General features: G+C 41.0%; 1 protein-coding gene across 2 annotated transcripts in view; it reads right to left on the bottom strand.

Annotated features, from left to right (window-relative positions):
- The window catches only part of ZC3H3 (zinc finger CCCH-type containing 3), a 525,055-nt gene extending 514,501 nt beyond the window's left edge, over positions 1 to 10,554 (bottom strand). Inside the window, exons 1-3 of one of the 2 annotated variants that reach the window (XM_036767808.1) lie at positions 10,408 to 10,554; positions 7,221 to 8,535; positions 4,349 to 4,545 (exon numbers count right to left, since the gene is read on the bottom strand). In XM_036767808.1, coding sequence (XP_036623703.1) covers positions 4,349 to 4,545; positions 7,221 to 8,535; positions 10,408 to 10,453 — 1,558 coding nt within the window. In that variant the 5' untranslated portion in view covers positions 10,454 to 10,554. The remainder of the gene's footprint in view (positions 1 to 4,348; positions 4,546 to 7,220; positions 8,536 to 10,407) is intronic. The other variant, XM_036767816.1, reaches the window with a different exon arrangement.
- Positions 10,555 to 20,902: the final 10,348 nt, after the last annotated feature.

Genomic DNA, 20,902 nt, shown 5'->3' with positions numbered 1-20,902 from the left:
GAATAGATAAACAAGCTGTGGTATATGATCGTGATAGACTAGTACCGCACTATAAGAAATGAAGAACTTGTTGATTTTAGAAAAACATGTAAAGGTGCATGAAATAATGAAGTGCGAAATGAGCAGAGCCAAGAGAATACTATATACAGTAACAGCAATATTATTTTAAGAACAACTTTGAGCTACTAAGTCATTTTGAGTACTATAAATATCTAAACTAACTACATAGGACTTAGGAGGTCCTATAGGATGATGCTATCTGCCTCCAGAAAAAGGACTGATAAATAGAAGTATATATACTAGTTTTATGTACATACACACACACACACACACACACACACACACACATTTGTGTCTAGTGGCAGCTATCTCTGGGGGGGGGAGGAGAGGGAGAGGGAAAGAAAGAGAGAGAGAGAAAACACAGCAGAGAATAAAAGAAAATTTAGAATTAAGTATAGAAAGCAGAGTAGCTTTGAAAACATGTAGTACTTATTGTATAGTTTTTCAAAAAAGTAAACTGTGAAATGTAAATTCATGATTTTATAGTGAATCCTCTTTATTTTGTGCTGTGTACATGGAAATGTTTTTTTTTGTCTTTCTGTATTTAAGTTCAAAATTATTTTTTTAATGAATAAAAAGAAAAAAAGAAGAGAAGTAGAAGGTCACGTAATATAAGTTAGGAATTGATGGGCAGTCCCAGTGATATTAACATATGCAGGATATTAAAATAACCAAAGGAAGGCCTTTATAACATCTGGAGGATCCTTCATAGATGGTTATAGAGTAAAATGAATAATAAATAAATACAAATAAAATAAATTAAATTAACTAAATTAACAATAAAGGTTAAGAAGGCATGGAAAGTTAGTGATTTGCAGGACTATAAGCAGTACCCACTCTAATAAGATCACTGGTCCATCTCAAATATTCAGTTATGCAATTCCCAGTGGGGCTGCTACTAAGCAACACTTTACTAGCTTGGTTCTGATTAATGCATTAACATGAAAAAGATAAATTGCATTTCTTCTAAAATACTATATAATTCAGAGACTTTTTTGTTGTTTGTTTGTCTGCTAATTTAGACTGCCCTTCCAAAGATTCACTGTTTTTTCAACTTAGTATCTGATAACCAATACTAAAAGTATTTTGGCATTATTTTATTGGCACTATCTCTTTCCTTTTGAGGTAATGAAAATACTCATAGCTTTCAAATGATGAAAACAAGGATAATAAAAAATAACTCAAAAAAACAGAAAGAAACAAAGAGAATTAACACAATTGTAGGACCTGAATGAGCAGAACTTGAACGAAGAGAGATGAGAAGACATCTCCAATATACCCCTTAGTGGTGGGAGATCCACAAGTGTTACACTTTGCACATTTTCAGACTTTTCCAATTTATCAATCAGATATGGGCTGTCATATGAGATGGCTCTCATGAAGGGGAAGACAAAAGTGGAAGGACACATGGGAAAACTTTGGCCATGTAAAAAACAGAATATCCATAAAAACTTGTTTTAAAAAAATACACTGCATAATCCTGCCATTAAAAAAACTTTCAATACAATGATTTAATGGACTAAGACTGCAATTGATATTACTATAATTAGGAATGAATTAGGAGAATTTATTGAAAAATATTGCATAAAAGGTGCCTAGAACTTAAAGTAGATGCTATTTATATTTTTAAAACACTGTATGGCTAAGATATAGATCATGTGTAATAAAATAATACTTAAAAAAATAAAAACTTTTTTTAGAGTGAATTAAGAAGAAAACGACCATGACAAGGTAAATGGAAAGAATGACACAAACAAAAATCAAAACTAAATGCTATGTAATTATGACCAAGCTTAGCACCAACAGATAAGAATGCATGCTCCCTTCCTTTTTACAGAGGGTAGGCACTAGGAATGTGAAACATTACGTATCTTGTAAGAATAAAATTATACGGTCAGTTTTGTTCAACTGCCTTTTTTTTCCTCTTTCATTTGTATTCTTTGTTATAAGGATGGCTCAATAAGTGATGGGGAAGAGGAAGGAAGAGATTATTAGGCAATGAAGGCAGTGTAAAAAAAAGATGAAGAAAAACATTTTAAGAGAGAGGAAAAAATAACTAATTATAAACTGGGGGAAAAAACAACTGCCCTAGTATAAGAAAAAGGAAACATGGCTTGCCAATAGCTTATGTGAAAAAGGTCAGGGAGTTTCAGTGGCTTGAACGCTCAACTTGAGTCAACAGTGCAACCCCTGGTAGTCAGAAAGCCTAATTCAATCTTGAACTGCACCAACAAAAGCACAGTGTTCCAAACCAGGAAGCAATAATTCCATTGTCCTCTAAACTAGTCAGACGCATGGGGAGTTGTGGGTATCCATACTGTTTCAACAATCCGGCTAGTCGCTGTTGTGGGCATGAAAGACCAACACAAGCCCAACAACAAGCACGCTACCAGCACGCTGCAAAAGCCCAGGTTCTTTTCATCTGCTTTACTAAGGAAAGTAACGTTAAGGGATTGACAAGCTTACTTTAATTCAGCATACAAGTTTTTATTTTTTAAGTGTTATTTTATCGCACAGAATCTGTATCTTAGCAATACAATGATTTAAAAATACAATCAGCAGATGAGATCTCCCCCTTAGTGGTGGGAGATACACAAGTGTTACACTTTGCACATGTTTTCAGACTTTTCCAATTTATCAATCAGATGTGTTGCCATTTTTTTATTCCTCTCCAAAAAAATATGGGATGTCATATGGGATAGCTCTCAGGAAAGGGGAGACAAAAGGGGAAGAACACAGGGGATAACTTTGGTGATATAAAAAACAGAATTGGCATTTTAAAATCTTTGTGTCTAAGAATATGAAGAGATCTCATACATTATCTAGTATAGGTCTTAACCAAAGCACACAATCTTTCTGATTCTGCTGATGTGTAGTGTACCTGTGTGACACTGGGTAGGTCATTTGGGTCTCAGTTTCATCATCTATAGAATGAGGGGCATGGATTAAATCATCTCTAAAGTTCCTAGCTGCAAGAAGCAGCATAAAGGCTTGATATATGTATGTATGTAGGTAGGTATGGAAATGATGTATGATCAGAAAAGGAGGTAAGTCAGTCATATGGGAAGAATGAGAGATAACAGATGGACAAGCAAATAGCTACACTGGTACCCTCAATACATAAAAAGACCTAGAGTAAAGACTCTAGAACACTGAGGGATTTCTTTGTGAAGGAAACACAGAAGACCACAAATCAGAATTACACAGGATAAGAATGCACAGATGGGTTGCAATTTATAACAAGGCAAAGAATATTTCCAAATCAATGAGATCACAGATTCACTGAAGCACTGCAGTAGTTAATCAATGTAGAAAAGGGACTGGCCTTGTTCTGGAGCGGAGAAGAAGCATAAGGAGGAAGCTAGAGAGGCAGATTTCAGCTCTATATAAGTAAAAACCTCCTAATGATCAAAGCTATCCCAAAGCAAAATGGGACGACTCAGAGGGCAAATAGGTAGAAGTTGCAGGTAAGCAAATTTCAGAATGTCCTACCACTCAGAGTTATCTATAAAAGGAATGGGAAGCCAAGAAAGGTGGAGTGTGTGCCTTTCCTTAAAGTGGAATGACCAAGGCATTAAGGAGATTTTACAGTCAACATGCACCTCCAGTACAAGTTTCACTAGAGGTTATCTAAAGTGCCTTCCAAGAATAAGGCCCTCAATTTCCCTGTCCTGAGTCTGACTCACTGCCCCCAGCCTGGGTATAGGCAGCAATGGGACACAAGCGAGACTCCAACAACATTCCTAAGAAAAACCCTTAATGGAACAATAGCTGAAGTATCTCAATGAACCCTAAGCACTCTTCTCCTCTGGGTGACAACATTAAAAGCCCCAATTTTTCACTTCCAGTTCCTGAAATGTTTGTATCATTTTTTACACTGCTATCTCCATTATAACACCATCCTCACTCTGCAAAGTTGCTGCTGCTACCTGGGCTATCTGGGCTGGGAAGTTAGGGGAAGGAGGCATGAATGGGGAAAAGGGTTACTGTTGGAAAAACTACTGTATTTTCCATATGGCTCACATGTAAAGAATATATTTACATTAGTCTCCTCCTAATTTTAGGTCTCAGCCAAACTACAGGCTCTCCTGCCCTCCAGATCAATTTCACATTTGCTTTTCTGCCCCCAAATTAACGTCAAACAGATAGTGGGGGAATATAAGACTCTCCCTTTACCCAATACCACTTTATCCTATTGACTTAGTAGTCACGCTTGGCTCAGCACAGCACAAAAACTTTTTTAATTCTGTGTTTACCAGTGAGGGTAGAGAGGCTTACTTTCTCTTACCTTCCTTAGCAGACAAAGGACCCCGGGTTGGCTGTAGCCGGCACAACCGGTGCTTGGTAATCTGTACAAGCCCTTTGTTTGGAGTCCTCTTGAGCACAGGAGTGACTTTTCCCCTCAGGCTATGTCTCCGACGGAGGCTGTAATGGTTCTTTGGTGTACTGGATGGTGAAGGACAGCTCTTCTTATCACCAGGAAGGCTACAGGGATCAAATATGGAAAGATCATAGGAGGTTCAAAATGACAGCATTCAGCTGACTTGACCTTTCCCAAAAGCATTCCCAAAGAGTTCCACAGAAAAGTAACAATGACATCAGGGAACTGGAAACTATTCCACTAAGTCTCATTTAAGGAGACTCAGGACCCTGGCTGACGTCTTGGGCTCCATAGTATCCTAAGCTTCAGAGAGGATCTAATCCATGCCTCTCATTCTACAGATGAGCAAACTGAGACCCAAAGATGTGAAATGACTTACCCAATATCACACAGGTACACACCAGGAAGACCATGTGCTTTGGTTAAGACCTATACTGGATAATGTATGAGATCCCCTCACATTCTTAGACGCAAAGATTTTGAAATAACAAGCATTTCAATCAATGTATTTTCTTTGTCCTTCCCCTCCCATTCCCAACTCTACATCACTAACCAGTGATCTTTTTTACCCAAGATATGAGGAATCTGATCAATAATACAGATTTATCCCAAAATGCAATACTGGGTTAAGACAGTCTCTATGGAAAGCAAAAGAAAAAGATACTGTAAAAAAGAGGTTTTTCCACAGCATGACTTCCAGCTGCCTCCCCACTGGCTACAAGTCCTCTACAACAGCCCCAACCCTCTAACTTCCCTTCACCATTTCCCTGCTGAGTCTGTTTCCTCATATGTAAAATGGGGATAATACTGTTTACACTAATCACTCCAAAGAGGGGTAAGGTTAACATGTACTCCCTTCATTTCTTTATAACCTAGACCCAGACTCTGGACTGATAGTACAGCAATAGACCAGAGAACCCAGAGGTGTGGACAGCAGCATCTCTAGCCAAAAGTATAGGTAAAAACCTCCAAAAACTCCCAAGTTTAACACTACACAAATGGAGGTAGTAAAGTAAAAGTGCTAAATTTGGAATCAGAAGATGTATCTGAATGCTGTAGCCACTGCTTGCTACTTGTATGAGGTTGCACAAGTACAATGAAAACAGCACTGGCTCTAGAACCAAAAGCACTGAGTTCAAATACTGCCTCTGATTATTTAACTCCCTGTGTGACATTTGGCCTCCCTGACCCTCAGTTGCACCCACTCCATGGATGAAGGATTTGGACTAGATGAACTCTAAAGTTCCTTCAAGTTCTAGAGCTACGCTCCCACGACCTATCTGTGTCCCTCATCTGTAAAAATCACAGTTGGACTAAAAGGTCTTTAAGGTCCCTGCCAGCTGCTTACACATCTATTACCTTACTAAGACCTTGTCACAATACAAAGCTTCCAGTCTCTTAACTGTAAGTTACAAAAGTATAGGGTAATCTGCTTGCAAATGCTTTTGTGTTATTTTGCTTAATAGTTTTCAGAAACCATACTTTATGGTTTGGTTGTTTCTTTTAAAATAAAACATCTAGGATACAAGAGATTCTAAAAGGGTTTTCTGAACTTCTGGCGGTCCTCACGGATTGAAAAGGGCTTCACCATCATAGCTAATCATCTCTAAAAGGCAGGACAACCCCTCTGTACGTCAGACTGCTCTGGGCATCAAGGTGTGTGAAGAAAGTCACCCAAATGATTAAAGGCTGAGAACCCTGGACAACAGAGAGTGGTGGAAAGAGGAGTAAGAATGTATGGGGGAAGGAAAGGGAACAGGCATTTTATCAAGTACCTACTATGTGCCAGGGACCCAGATACAAGCGCTTAACAAAAATTCTCTCTCTTGATTCTCAAAACAACTGTGTGAGGTAGACGAACATGGGTTTAAATCCTTGTTCTGCTAACATATGGGGCAACTTGATAGATTTCTCACTTGTAATTAGAGATGACAGGAGTAACAAAAGGGAGGCAGAAAGTCTCACTGGTAAAAACACTGAATTTGGAACCCAAGGGACTCTAGAATCAGTTCCTTTCTCTCTATTTACAAGACCACAACCCTCATTCAGGTCCTCATAGCCTCTTACTTAAACTCCTATAATAACTTCGTCACTGGTGTCCCAGCCTTCATGCTCCCCCTCCTCAATTAGTGTGTCACACAACTATCAAATGAATATATCAAAAGCATAGGCCAGACCATTTCACTCCCTGCTGAACAAGCTTCAGTGATTCTCTATTGCCTCTGGGAGAAAATACAAGTATCTCTGCTAGCCTGGAAAGCCCTTCTGGCTTTAGACTGTCTTGCCAGACAGACTTAACATCGTACTCACTCATACAATCTCTATTATCCCCAAACTCTATCCCATCCATGACATTTATCTTTGGACTCTGCAGCTCTACTCAGGCCCTCAGACCTGAAATGCTTTCCTTCCACCTCTTAGAATCCCTGGCTTCCTTCAAAGTTCAGCTCACATACTGCTCCCACAAAAGGCTTTTCCTAGTGTCCCCAATTGCCAATGCTCACCACCTCAACATTATTTTGAATTTACTTTGTACAGGCTCTATATTTATTTGTCTGGGTACATGTTGTTTCCCCTCAATCAAAAGCAGGTTCCTTGAGGGCAAGGACATTTCAATATTGTCTTTGTATTTATTACAAGCACAATGTCTTGTACATAGTAGGCACTTAATAAATGCTCACTAAGTTGAACTGATCTGCATTCACAGCCAATGCTCACCTGTAAAATGGGGATCAAACCCTAAAGCTACAGAAATGTGATTTTTAAAAAATGTATTTACCTTGTACTCCCCCTCCTCCGAATGATCTTGGTTCGGCTCTTTACTTTGTAAGGAGAGAGGGGTGTTTCACCATAGGCAGTCTTTAATCCACTGACTCCCACTCCCGTTCTATTGAGGTTGGGAGATCTTGAGTCTACTGAGGAGGGGTGGGAGGGCCTATCTCTGCTGGCAGGATCAGACTGCCAAAGGAAAGAGGATGAAGACGAAGCTGACAAGCTAGAAGCTTTCCATTTGTACTTGCTGGTTGAGGTTCCAGGCTTAGATGTCATTGATGCTTTCTTTGACTTGGTATCTAGGTCAGTCCTGAGCTGTGACTTCCCAGTTCTTTCAAATGTACCAAAGGATACCTTTCGAGTGGTCTCAGGAGCTGTTCTTGGGCTGGAATATCTTCTAATGGCCCTCGGGTTCTTCACTGAGCTGTTAACCCATCTATAGTTGTTTCTCCGAAATTTATTAGTCCTGCAAGGCACCAGCAAAGAGCCTTCTCTGACTTGCTTAGGAGAGTGACTGTGTTTCCTTGTAACAATGACAGATGCCTCTGCCTGGGCAGGGCTGCTTGGATGACTAAAGAGAGAGTCTCTCTCTGACCCAGTGTGCTGTAAACCTAAACTGGATGGAACAGAGAAGCCTCCTTTCCTCACAACACCCGAACCACTATGAGGCAGGCTAGGAGACCGGGACTTTAATACAATGGCACTTTCACTAAGAGTCCTTCGGGGTTCATGAGAGCCTCCGGGAGTAGTGGCCATAGACCTCACAACCCGAGGCTTGCCAGGTTCTTTGAGACAGACCAAGACGGGGTCATCCTTACTGCTACTATCATCAAGTTTTATTGGCCAAACGCCCTGCAACTTCCCCCCTGGGGGATCTCCCTCACCTTCCTGGGGCCTTTGGTCATTCCTGTGACTCCCTTCATTATCATCAATTGAGCCTCTATAGGCATCAGAGTCAGCAGCTGAGTCAGACTTTGGTGGTGGTTTAATTTTGATTACCATGTTCTGATCTGGATTGAGCTGAACCTGCCTCTCGAGGACATACTGATGAGATGGGTCCTGACTGTCCTCTGAACTGAGAGAAGGCTGAGCTATGCTGGTGCTTCCATTATCTCCAGGCTGATCCATGGATCCTGAAGGTCGATTCACAAGGGAGTATTTTTTCCGCCACGAGGGCCCGTGATGTGGTGGGAAACCCCTCTGACCAGAATGAGGATATCGGGTGCTGAAAGCCCTGCCACTGCTATATGTGGACTGATGCCACTGTGTAGTCGATGAGGCTGGGGCATTGCCATGCAGGTTTTTGTAGTCATCTATGAGACCTGGAAAAAGCAAAACATTAGGTTTGGTTAACTGGCCAGTTCTACCAATTCACAGCTCAGTTCTAACCTACTCCAGAGTAAAAGATATATGGGAACTTCCTGAAAATTCAAATCAACCATCCTCCGTTCAGCTAGCATAAATGAATAGTTTTATCTGATTAAGCTTAAAATGCAACTATCAGGGGCCTGGCTACTTATCTTGGTAGTACACAGACCTTCTCTTCTAACAAATCTATCAATTCACTGTACCCATAATTTCTTCATTGATAAAATGGTAATAATTCCCATACTATTTAACTCACAGAGTTGTACAGCTCAAATGATATAATGTATATAAAATACTTTGCAAACCTCAAAGTACTAGAGAAATGCCAATTATTATTTCTGAAGGGAGCAGTCAAATGAAGAAATATTAAACTCCTACTTCATCTTATACAGTTATGTTCCAATTATCAATGTATTTATAGTTTGTTTATAAACCCATACTGCTACATGAAGTGAAAGGCCCATGTCTTATCTAAACTCTACAACCCTCCCAGCATAGACATAGCATATGGGAATGCACTGAATAATTTACCAAAAGTTTTTAAGTGCCCATGTGCAAAACTAAAGGGAGGGAGATTGTGAGAGGAAATAACTCACATTTATATAGTACTTTAAGATTTCCAGAGCACCAAAACAACCCTTTGATTTAAGTGGTCAAAATATCAGCTATACTTCAAGAAGCTGCGATTTTTCCTCCATTAACACACCACAACTCCCCCCCTCACTTAAGTGTTCTTCCAGAGTTAATTTATCACTGTGAAGCCGATTTGCATATAAGCCTCTCCAAGCTTAGCCACATCTGTCCTCACACATGCAGTATTGATCTCTGGAATTTAGATGGCCCTTTCACAATTTATTCAGCCTCAAGGAATTCAGAGTCATTTACAGAAGGCTTTAGTGGTGGGAAAAAATGCTATTCCCAAATGGGAATGACAAAACTGAGGCTCAGACAGAAGGCTGCTCAAAGTCAAATAGCCAATTAAATGTCAGGGTTGGGGGTTTTAACCCCCATCTTCTGACTCCCAGCACTCTTCACTAATGAACACCATATAAGAAATCTATTCGAGAGTACTAAATGTTTGTCCTCCGAGGTTGGACGTATGTGGAAAATGTCCAGAAGTCATTTTCCAACCACCCAAGACTTTTATTGTTGATTTATTATTGACCTCTATAAAAAAAAAAAAAGCCATGTTAGAAAACCGTACTTGGGTCTCGGCTTATCAGGGCTGACCTAGAGATACCAGGAATGAGAGGCAGGAGTCCCACGATTCAAGCATCTCACAGACTTTTATGAATAGTAGTGCCGTGGGCCCACTCTCCTCCAGCGTTTCCAGTGGTTTGTGTGCAAGTCTGGGTTTGCTTAGCTATGTTCCCTTGAGGTGTAGATGCATGTGTCTGGGCCCCAGACTCTGGGTGCCTATGTGAGCTTGTGGGTTCGTGTGTGTATGCACTGAAGGGAGGAAGCCCGAGACCCCTGCTACAACGCCAGTCCGGAAAAAACCAGAAAGGAGAAGGCCTCTCTCTGCGCCCCCGCACCGCGTTACCAGGCAACAAGTGTGTGCGAGTGTGTGTGGGTGAGTGTGTGGGTATTTGTGTGGGGGTGTATGGTGTGTCCCCCATGTTTTGGGGTGTGCGGGTAGGGGAGGAGCCACCCGGGGAGACAGACCCACCCCGCACCCGCTGGGGCCTCTCCCTCCCCACAAATGGGGACTGGGAGGGGCCGCAGGAGGGGTCTCGGGGGAGGTGGTGGGGACACGGCCCCGGGGAGGAAGAGGAGTCAGGAGATAAAAGGGAGGCAGAGACCCCGCCCAGCTGGCCATAGGTTACCCTGCAGGAGGCGGATCTGCCGCCGCAGCTGCTCCTTCTCTTCCATCTCCCGCGGTCGCGGCGGCGGCGACGGCGGCGACGACAGCGGCGGCAGCAGCGGCAAAGGCGCCGGTCCAGGGCCCAGCCCCCGCTACGTCATCGCTCCGCGACCGTTTCCCGTCCGGCGCGAGCCGCCCAATAGGAGGCCTGGGTCGGGGTAGGAGGAAGAGGCCGGGAGTGGGCGGAGCTAAGAGGGAAGGGGCGGCATAAAGAGGCCGAAGGGAGGACGTTGCGCGGTTGGGGAGGGGCGTTGGCCGAAGGCGGTGTTCGGTCGCTTTGGCAACAAGCGCGAAGCCTCCGCGTCGCGGAGATGGGCCAGGAAGCTCGCGCAAGCGCACTCGGAAGGGCAACCGGGCGTTGATTGCCCGGAGTGATGGTCCCAAACTGTTAGTCCCTCAGAGGGCGTGTTGCTATGGGGACCCCAGACTGTGGAGCTGGGGAACCGCCGGGCCTCGCTTCCCTTTGGCAGGGCTAGAATCTTGCTCGCCGGCCTCGAGACGTGAAAGGGGCGGGGGGGGGGGGGGGAGCGCTCTGGGGGGTGTTGTGCCCCCTCGGGGGTGTTGTGCCCCCTCGAGGCCCGGCTGAAGCTAAGGTCGCCGCAGCCCAGGGCCGAGGAAAGAACCCTGGACTGGGGCGTCAGGACACCAGAGCACCTATCCCACTTTACCCCCTCGCCGTACGTGACCTCGGTCTAGGCACTGAGCTTCTCGGGACTTCAGTTTCCTCCTCTATGCCCCAAGGTTTCTTCTAGCTTTGACGTCCTGTGACGTCCTTGGAGGGAAGAGCCAGTATCTCTTCTTGAGGGTCTAGGAGGACCTCGGAACCCTGGACGTCAATGCATCCCGACAATGAACACTTAGAAAGTACTCGCTGGGCCAGGACGAGGAGTTTAGGTATGACATAGGAAAACAGATCCGTGTGATGCCCAGTGTTAAATAAGTGTATGAGACCTTGAGAGAAAGATTGTTACTAATGGGGTACGGGGCCTTTCCCGATTCCTGAAAAAGCTGGTACTTGAGTTAGGGGCATCTTAAAGAAGGGGCGGAAATTCAGCTGAGGAGGAGGGGCAGAGGGCATTCAGTGATGGTAGAGGTTCTGTTCCGAAACGGGAAAGGTAGTCTTAGATTGTCGAGGATTTGCAGCCAAAAGGGCCCTTGGAGATCATCTGGTCCAACATGCTCATTTTACAGGTGAAGAAACTCCAGAAAATCAGTCTCTTTTCCCAAATCGAAGAAGTGCTAAGGGGAGTCAGGCCCTCCGTACCTAATCCACCCCCCAGAAGGTGGCGCCACCAGACAAAGGAATTTGAACTTTATTCACTAGATAATAGGGAATCTCTGAAGATTTTTTTAAGCAGGGGAGTAAACATTTATGTGGCACCTGCTACGATTATTACCTCATTTGATCCTCAAAAAAACCCTGGGAGTAGGTGCTTTTATTATCTCCATTTTACAGTTGTGGAAACTGAGGCAGACAGCAGTCAAGTGATTTGTCCAGGATCACACAACTAGGAAGTGTATGAGGCTGGATTTGAACTCTAGTCTTCCTGACCCCAAACCCAGTGCCTAGCAACCTCTGAGTGTCAACCAAATCAAAACCTAAGAAAGATTAACCTGGCATCATGACAAAGGATTTTAGAGAGTAGAGAACAGAAACAGGAACAACTATTAGGGAGCTTTTCTACCTTCCTGAAAGAAAGTAGTAACGGCTAGAATGTTTGTTCTTGCTATATTCTTGAAATAAATATCCATGTGTAAAAGCCAGTTGATGTTAAGTAGTAAAATGGAACTGATGTGGTTCAGGGGAGGTTCAGGGACCCTTCAAGGATCGTAGAGCAGGACAGGGTCATCTGGAAAGAATTCACAGACCCAAGCATTCTTTAAGTCAAGTTGGCAAAGGTTTATTTTTGTTCTTTTTCAGCAGGCAAAAGTTCTTAAGGAACCAGTGACCTTGGAAGGGTACAGTTAAAGTTTATATAGGAAAAACTATAGTAAAACTTGTACCAAATATGCTAACTAGGTGATTAGGGGAGGGAATAAGGAGTGGTTAAGGAGTGGTCAGTTCCTAAAGGAACATGCACTTTTTATATCTACTGAGCAGGTATCTTACCCAGAGTTCACCAGGAAAAGCCCAAGGTAGGGGGGAGGTGGGGTGGTCAGGGCCAACTGAGAACTGCCCAGTCTGCCCCACCAATCAATGTCTTGTTTGACAAGATAGATGTAGGGAGTGTACATATGTTTAAAGTCCAAGATACACATAATGAGGAGTCTAGGATGCATATAACGAGGAGGGGAGTTGGTATGGATAGTCCACTGGGTACAGAATATATGAGCCAGTACAAAGCCAGTTCAAACTAATAATTCCTACATGTGCAGTTTGTTATGTTTTGCTGGGGCCTACTCATGAATAATTTCTAGGCATAGTGTCCTTGGGCTGGAGAGAAACTGCCAGGGATAGCGTTTTGAGGATAGGGAAAAATGTGATCTTGGAATTGGGGCCAAACACAGGCCCCCAAGCACCCCATCAGAACTAGGGTGCTAGTCATTGGCCCTGTAAGATAGGGAGAGCACAGACAGTAGGGGATTGAGCCAACAGCAATACACAATAGATATTCTACAAACCCCTGAAAGTACCTTTCAACCCTGAGGGGCAAAATTTAGCAGCCCTAGCCCTGGGATAATGAGGTCAAAGCATATGTTTCAAACAACTTTGAAAGACTTAAGAATTCTGGTAATGATGATGACCAGCCATGATTCAAAGCCGCAGATGAGGAAACTTGCTAACCACCCCCGACACAAAGGTGATGCTTCAGTGATGCAGAATAAAACATTTTTCAAATATGGCCAATGTGGGAATTTGTTTTACTCAATTATGCATGTTTGTTACAAGACAGCCAGATAGTGCAACAGATAAGAGTGATGGACCGGGAAGCAGGAAGATCTGAACTCATGTATGGCCTTAGACACTATCTGTGTGACCCTGAAAAAGTCACTTGGCCTCTGCTTATCTCAATTTCCTCAACTGTAAAATGGGGAAAATAATAGCACCAGCCTTTCAGGGTTGTTATGAAGATAAGATATCTGTAAAGTGTTTTGCAAATTTTAAATGCTATAAAAATGCTATCTGTTATTCTTACTTCCCCCCCCCCCAATTTGTGGGAAGGAAAGGGATTAGGAATATGGTAGCCAAAACAAAATGAGAAAAGGGTCATCAAGTATTTTTCTAATGCACAAAAGAGGAGAGCTAGAAAGAATCACAGACAAGTCAAATGGCTTTCTTTTTTTTTTTTTTGGAGGGGGCTGGTAAAGCATTTATATAGCAACTACCACGTGGCAGACACTGTGCTAAGCACTTTACAATGAAAGTTACATGTTGGATTTATTATATTTTTATTAATTTACTTTAAACTTAAATATATGATAAGAAAAAGAAACATTATAAACTTAAATACCAAAATGTAAATACAAAATAAGAAAAGAAAAAAAAAAGCATTGCCATGTGCACAGCAGATGGAAAGAGAGGATTCAAAATATGCAACAGTAAATTTCCATTTCAAAATAGGCTATATAAAAAATACTCCACATTGTGTTCTGAGCTGTCAATCTTTTCTTTGCTTCCTTGTAAGTTTTCTTTTGTTCTTTGCTGTGCACTTTTTACTTTGTTCTTTTTCCCCCTTCCACCCCTATGAGATACACACACATGTACTCATATATACACACACATATATACATATATACGCACATACATATACTTACATACACATAAATATAGATATCTATAATCATACTCATTTGTAGACATATACATTAATATGCATCTATGTAAGATTGTACTATACTTGTTTGTCCTCTGTTTCTCTGAAGGTGGATAATGTCTATCAGATGTTTTAAAAGAAAAGCAAGCTGTACATAACAGATTCACATAGCAAAAAAAAAAAAAAACCTGAAAAGACTTACATGATGAACTGATGAAAAGTGAAGTGAGCAGAACCAGGGGAACATTATACACAGTAATAGCAATATTGTACAATGATCAGCTGTGAAAGACTTAGCTAATCTCAGGAGTACAAAGGTCCAAGACATTGCAAAGGACTCATTATGAAAAATGCTATCCACCTCCAGAGAAAGAATTAGAGTCTAAATGGAGATCGAAGCAGACTATCTTTTACCTTTTTTTTTTTTTGTCATGGTAGTCATGGTGTTTTGGGGGAGGAGTCTGTTTTCTTTCACATGACTAAATGGAAATATGTTTCGTATGACTACACGTATATAACGCATATCAAAATGCTTGCTGTCTCAGGGAAGGGGAGGAAAGAGGGAAAGAATTTGGAATTCAAATTTTTAAAAACAAAACCTTTTATATATATTGGAAAAAATATATTTTTAAAAAGGAAGAAAAACTGGTAGTTTTAGAGGACTGCAAGCCTACTGTGAATCAACAATGTGTTAGGGCAGTTGTAGACTACATTAAGAGAGTTCTAGTGTCAAGGATTAGAGAGGTGAGTGATAGTACTGTTATGCTTCCTGGAGACCATATCTGTAGTACTGCGTTCAGTTCATTGGATCACATTTTAAGAAGAATAGACATAAACTCAAGGTTGTCCATTGGAGAGTGACCAGGATGGTGAAAGGGCTTTTTGCCTTTAGTGTGACAAGCAATTTGGGTGGTGGGTGCTCAAGTTACGTACACTTAGTACTGGTTATTCCCTGGCTTTCTGCTATAATGAGAGCAGCATACTTTCAAGTGTGTATTTGAGTTAAGCCAGCTGAGGGGACATAGTTTGAACACCAGATGGCACTCAACTAAGAATAATTAACCCTCTTCCCTTCCCTGCCTTGCTGGAAGCTGAGCTCTGGAGATATGATTTGGACTATGTCCTCCAAATTACAAAAATAGGAAGTCCCTTTAGTCTCTGCTCTTCTAAAACTCTTCCCATATTTAGATTCTTATCTCCTCATTCATGACCCCCATTCATAAGATTTTGCTTCATGACCATTTCCTAAAGCTCTTAGAAAAGCTTGGTTACATGAGAATCAGCTGTAGGAACTTGGGGATATTTAGCCTGGAGAAAAGAAGATTTAATAACTGTCTGTAGGTATTTGAACAGTTATCATATGGAATGAAGATTTGACCTGTCTTGCTTGGCCTAGAGGGCAGAGCTAAAAACAGTGAACAGATGTTGCAACAAGACAAATATAACATTAATGGAAGAAAACAAAATTTCATAACAAAGTCATCTAAAAGTGGAATTAAGGTAGTGGATACCCCCTCACTTTAGGTCTCAAGCAAAGCAAGTAGACAATTTGTATGTTGAGGAAATTTTGAATAAGACATGAATTGGCTTCAAATTCAGGTTCTGAAATTTCCAACTTTTTCTAGATAACTCTACTTATATGTGATACTGGCATCTCAAACCCAGTATGCTCAAAATAGCTCACCATGTTCCTCTAAAACATGCCGCCTCCCTGATTTCTCTGCTTGTAGTGTCTTCCTTACCACCCAGGTTCCAGTCATCTGACTTTTCTTTCCCTGTGTCAAAATATTTTGGAGGCATCCTGTTTCTCAGAGCTAAGGCCTAGCAATCAGGCTGTGCCCTGAGCTTGGCATAACAACAATCCTTTATGCTCTGGGTGATCTCATCCTCTGGCAAAGTGTATTGCTCTGACCAAGCATCAAGTGTTTACTGCCCCCTACTTCCCAGGGACCTGAGAGCCATCCATCACTTTTCTTGACTTGCTCACAATCCCTGTTGCTTGTAACAGCTAAGTGAACCAAGGCAGGTACTGTACCGCTCTGTGAGACAGTCAACTTGGAGACTGTTCCCACAGGACCCAGGAACACCTGTATTGTCCACACATGAGCCTCCCGTCGGAAACTGCTACTGAAGACCTAAGAATGATTATGTCATAGTCCAGACCACTAATAAGCATATACCGTACCCCAATGTGTTAAGCCCTCCTCCTCAGGAGGGGGGTGGGGAAGGCTTCCTTACCAGTCATTTTCCTCACTTTGAAATAAATTATACCACTTCTTTGTGTCGTGACACACCTGCCTCTAGCCTGCTCTGTTCGGCTCTGGCCATTCCCAGGTTAGAGGCCAGTCACATCTCAACTGTGTTCAGAATTCTGTTGACACCTAATACACACCATGCATCAAATTAGTTGCCTAATCCTGATAATTCTGCCTCTGTAATATCTCTCATTTTTGTCCTTTCCTCTTGACTCCCACTGAAACCATCCTGGTTTAGGCTCTCATCTCACCTGATGCCTTCTTAACTGGTCTTCTGTCTCCATTTCATCCCCTTGCCACTCCATCTTCCACATTGCCGAGTTATCTTCCTAATTCAGTCCCTTTTTTCATTTATGTGGCCAGTGCCTCTATATCGCCTGTTTTATTACAGTGGAGTTCCCAGGAAGTGATCTTCCACAGAGGTGGACAGTGTGAGATATACCATCAGGCACAAGATAGCCCCAACATTCCCCAGGACAGACAGGATAGTAGAAGCTATGTTGGCCTTAGTGTGCACTGGAGGAGAAAGCCGTGAGAGAGGATAAAGGGAAGCTATCTAGTCATAGTCCTACCCTGTTTCTCTGTCTTCTTCTGACTTTGCAATTTTGAGTTCCAAGAGTGGAGGAGGGCCTTTTTGATCTGGAGAGACACAGACATCACAACCAGTACCAGTCAGAAGACAAGATCCATGAGAAGAACTTCTAAGCCTAAAGAAGAGATGGCAACCAGAGGGAAGTCAGGAGAAGAAAAGATGAAAAGTTGCTGAGATTTCCAGTTATTGAGACTCCAGTTCAGCTAGTTAACTCTAGGGAAGCTGATTTCTCTTTTAGTTCATGAGTTCATTTAGTTCTCAAACCAGAGAGGAGAAGCCCCTCACCATCTTTCCTACTTTCCCTTTTGAAGCCATGAGTCTAAGACAGTGTGTATTCCTTTCTATGAACTGGGTGTATACATTTGGAATTGCTCTCTACCTCACTTTTGAAGATCTGGGAGAGAATTGGGAAGGGCTGGAAAACAGCTGGTAGTAAATGTCTCTATACATGAGTTTCCTTTTCACTATGTGATCACAGCATGTTGAGTCTTTGGAATTCATATATGCATTAAAAAGTGATCTGAGAAAATGGTTTTAAACTATGGTTTAAGACTAAGAATAAATAGCAGTTTTCATAATTTCAAATTTTTTTCATCCCATTAAATTCAGCTACAACCAGCAAGGGATAAATTGAAGTGATTTAATACCACCAGTGTCTCACGGAGCATAACAATAAGGGAACCTAGGTGTTGTTGCCTAAGGGTGTGGAGGCTGAGCACTTTAGGGTGACCATCCGGAATACTGAAGCCTCTTAGAAAACCGCTGTCTTGCCTATTGTTTGGGAAATGGCTAAACAAGATATCACGCTGGAATGTAATGAAATATTACTGTGCTGGAAGAAATGATTAATGCATAGAAGCATGGACTGATGCAAGGTGAAGAAGGTAAGAACCAATAAAGCACTATCAATTACAACCATATAAATGGAAACAACAACAAGTTGAAACTGAATAATCTAAAATTATAATAACTAAACTTGAAACCAACAAGAGAAACAAGAAAACACCTCCTTTCCTTCTTCACAGAAGAGGTGGGGTATAGGTATGATGCAATGCAGATAATGCCAAGCTTTTGATGTGTTGTTTAGCTTTGCTGAACTGTTTTTCCTCTTTGCTATAAGGGATATTAACACTGCGAAAGAGAAGAGAAAGGGATATACTGGGAAACATAGGTAATGTGAAAACGAGAGCTCTGAGTCAAATTTATGAAAGGAAGGAAATGAGGGAGGGAAGAAGAAAAGAAAGAAAAAGATTTCTAAGTCCTGGCCTGGTGACTCAAGTTGAGCATCATCTGTTGGGCAACTCAGATGTTGCCCCCAATGAAATTCAATACATAAAAAGCAAACTGACAGACTCTTTCTGTAGGCTTAAGAAAAATGGTAATCACGGCCTTCAAGCAAATGGCTCCTGGCAGGGGCCAGTTTCATGTTTTTTTAAATGATTCCATTGAATTAGAGAATCTCCAACATCCTTTCCAGCTCTAAATCCTACTATCATGTCTCTTGTGTACTTAAACATCTTCAGCAAAAAGGTTAATACCTAGTCACTACTGGAAAAATAGTCTTTTGTTAAAAAAACAGACCATTTACAAAGGTATATCCATATATGTATGTGTGTATTATACATCTACAACAACATTTGGAAAAAAAAAGTTCAGTCTTATGGATAATCAAGAGAAATCCAAAAGTAAAAATTTAAGATGATTACCTCTGAACCTGACCAAAAAATAACTAAATGACAAAACTCTAATAGGGTTATGGAGAAATAGCTACATTCATACATTGCTGGTAGAATTTCAATTTGGTAGAATCCTTTTCAAGAGAAATCTGATAGTTCATAATTGTAATCACAAGATATCATCATATACTTTGACTCAAAGATTATTTCATTAATAATATATCATGAGTGTCGTCATAAACAAAAAAGAACTACATGTGCATATATACATATATAAGTATTATTTTTAATTGCAAAGAACTAGAAACAACCAAAATATCTGATAGTTGATGAATGAATGAATGAATGAATGAATGAATGAATGAATGAATGAACAAACTATGGTATATCAATGAAATGTAGTACTATAAAGTCACTACAAATTGTGTATATGAGGAATATAAAGAAATTTGGAAATACATGAAACAATGTGATGGAAAGAAAAAAGAACTAGAAAATATGAAATCTAATATTAAAGGGTAAATATATAGATAATTACAGAGATGAATGAAATAAAACAGAAGAAAACATAAAGATCATAACTAAGAAGCTATTGTGGATATTATACATACAAATATGTTAAGCATAGATTGTTGTAAATGCATGGTTATCTGGTTTTGTCATTGTTTAAAATTAAATGCATATTTTTAAAAATTTTAATACCTTAGTGGCATATCAAATAAAATATAGCTTCCTTTTTCAGGCACTCAAGGCCCTCCACAATCTAGCATTAACCTACTCTTTCAATTCAGTTCAATAAATATTAAGCTCCTATTATGTGCAAACTTATCTCATACTTCTCCCTTTACTGTACCATATATTCTAGCCAAACTAGATTACTCTCCATTTCTTATTCTCATCTTCCCACTTCCATTTTCAGTGTCTTTTTTCATGCCATCTTCCATGCCTGGGATAGACTTCCATACCCACACACCCTTCTATTGACTAAAGTACCTTCATTCAAGGTCCAGTTTTAGAACTACATCCTCCATAAAATTTGCACCTCCTAATTTACCCAACAAAAAGTGACCTCTCCCTACTCAAATTTCTGAGAGCATTTTGCTTGGACTTCTTTTTTACACTTACCCCATTTTCCCATCCATTATGATTATTTATGTCTATCTTTTGTTCCATTAGATTATGAGATCACTGAGAGCAGGATGTCTCTGGCATAATTCCTTTCATATAACAAGAGTTTAATGTTAACTGAATTGAGTAGGAAGTATTTAGGTCCCTATCTTAGCACAGTCAGCACTAGCATAAGCTCAAGAAGTTATCCCCATAAAGCTTCTGCCCTTAAATTTATAAGGGCATAGGCTTTTGCTGAAGAATAAAGCAGAACACACAGATTTGGTCTACTGTAAATTCATGTCGTTCAGCTTTAACTGGGTCCTCAATAGTAATAACAATAGCTGTCATGTATAAATGCTTTCTCAGAAAATGTGTAGCCACTTCCCAGAGCAGCTAGTTACTGAGTTCCTCAGGTTCTAAACCTCATTCTCAGCAGGTGTTGACTTAATCCTACATCTCTCAGATCTAGGCCATTCATCTACAGCTTATCTACCCCTTATTTCACCTAATGCCCCTATGCCAGTCTTCTCCTTTCCCCCATAACAATAGGATCATAGATTTAGAGCTAGAAAAGACTTCATGTACCATCTACCAACCACTTTAATTTTACAAATGAGAAAACCAAGACCTAGAAAACTTATGATCCAGAGTCACACAGAAAGTAGGATGAATAACCTCTTTCCTTAGAGCCAAAACCATCTTCTGCAACTATGTAATAGACCCTATTTCCTTCTTATATCCTTTCAATCTTGTTCTTCCCTTTTTCCTCTCCCCACTCTGGATACCCTTTCGTCATTTATTTTGCCTTTCAAGGGTGTTCTTGACTTTCATTTTAATTTATTTTCACATAGATAAAGATCTTGAGATAGCTGGTGACTGTGGATAGAGCACTAGATCTGGAATGAGGAAGTCCTGCTTTCATATTCAGCCTCAGAGACTTCCTAGATGTATGACCCTGGGTAAATCACTTAATGGGTCAGCCTCATTTTCCTTCTCTGTAAAACAGGGACAATAATAGCACCCTACCTCCCAGGGTTGTTGTGAGGATCGAATGGGATAATTTTAAAGC

Source organism: Trichosurus vulpecula, chromosome 1 (genome assembly GCF_011100635.1).
Source record: "Trichosurus vulpecula isolate mTriVul1 chromosome 1, mTriVul1.pri, whole genome shotgun sequence".
NCBI lineage: Eukaryota > Metazoa > Chordata > Mammalia > Diprotodontia > Phalangeridae > Trichosurus > Trichosurus vulpecula.
Note: the sequence above shows the minus strand (reverse complement) of the source record. Positions and strands in the feature narration are given on the sequence as shown.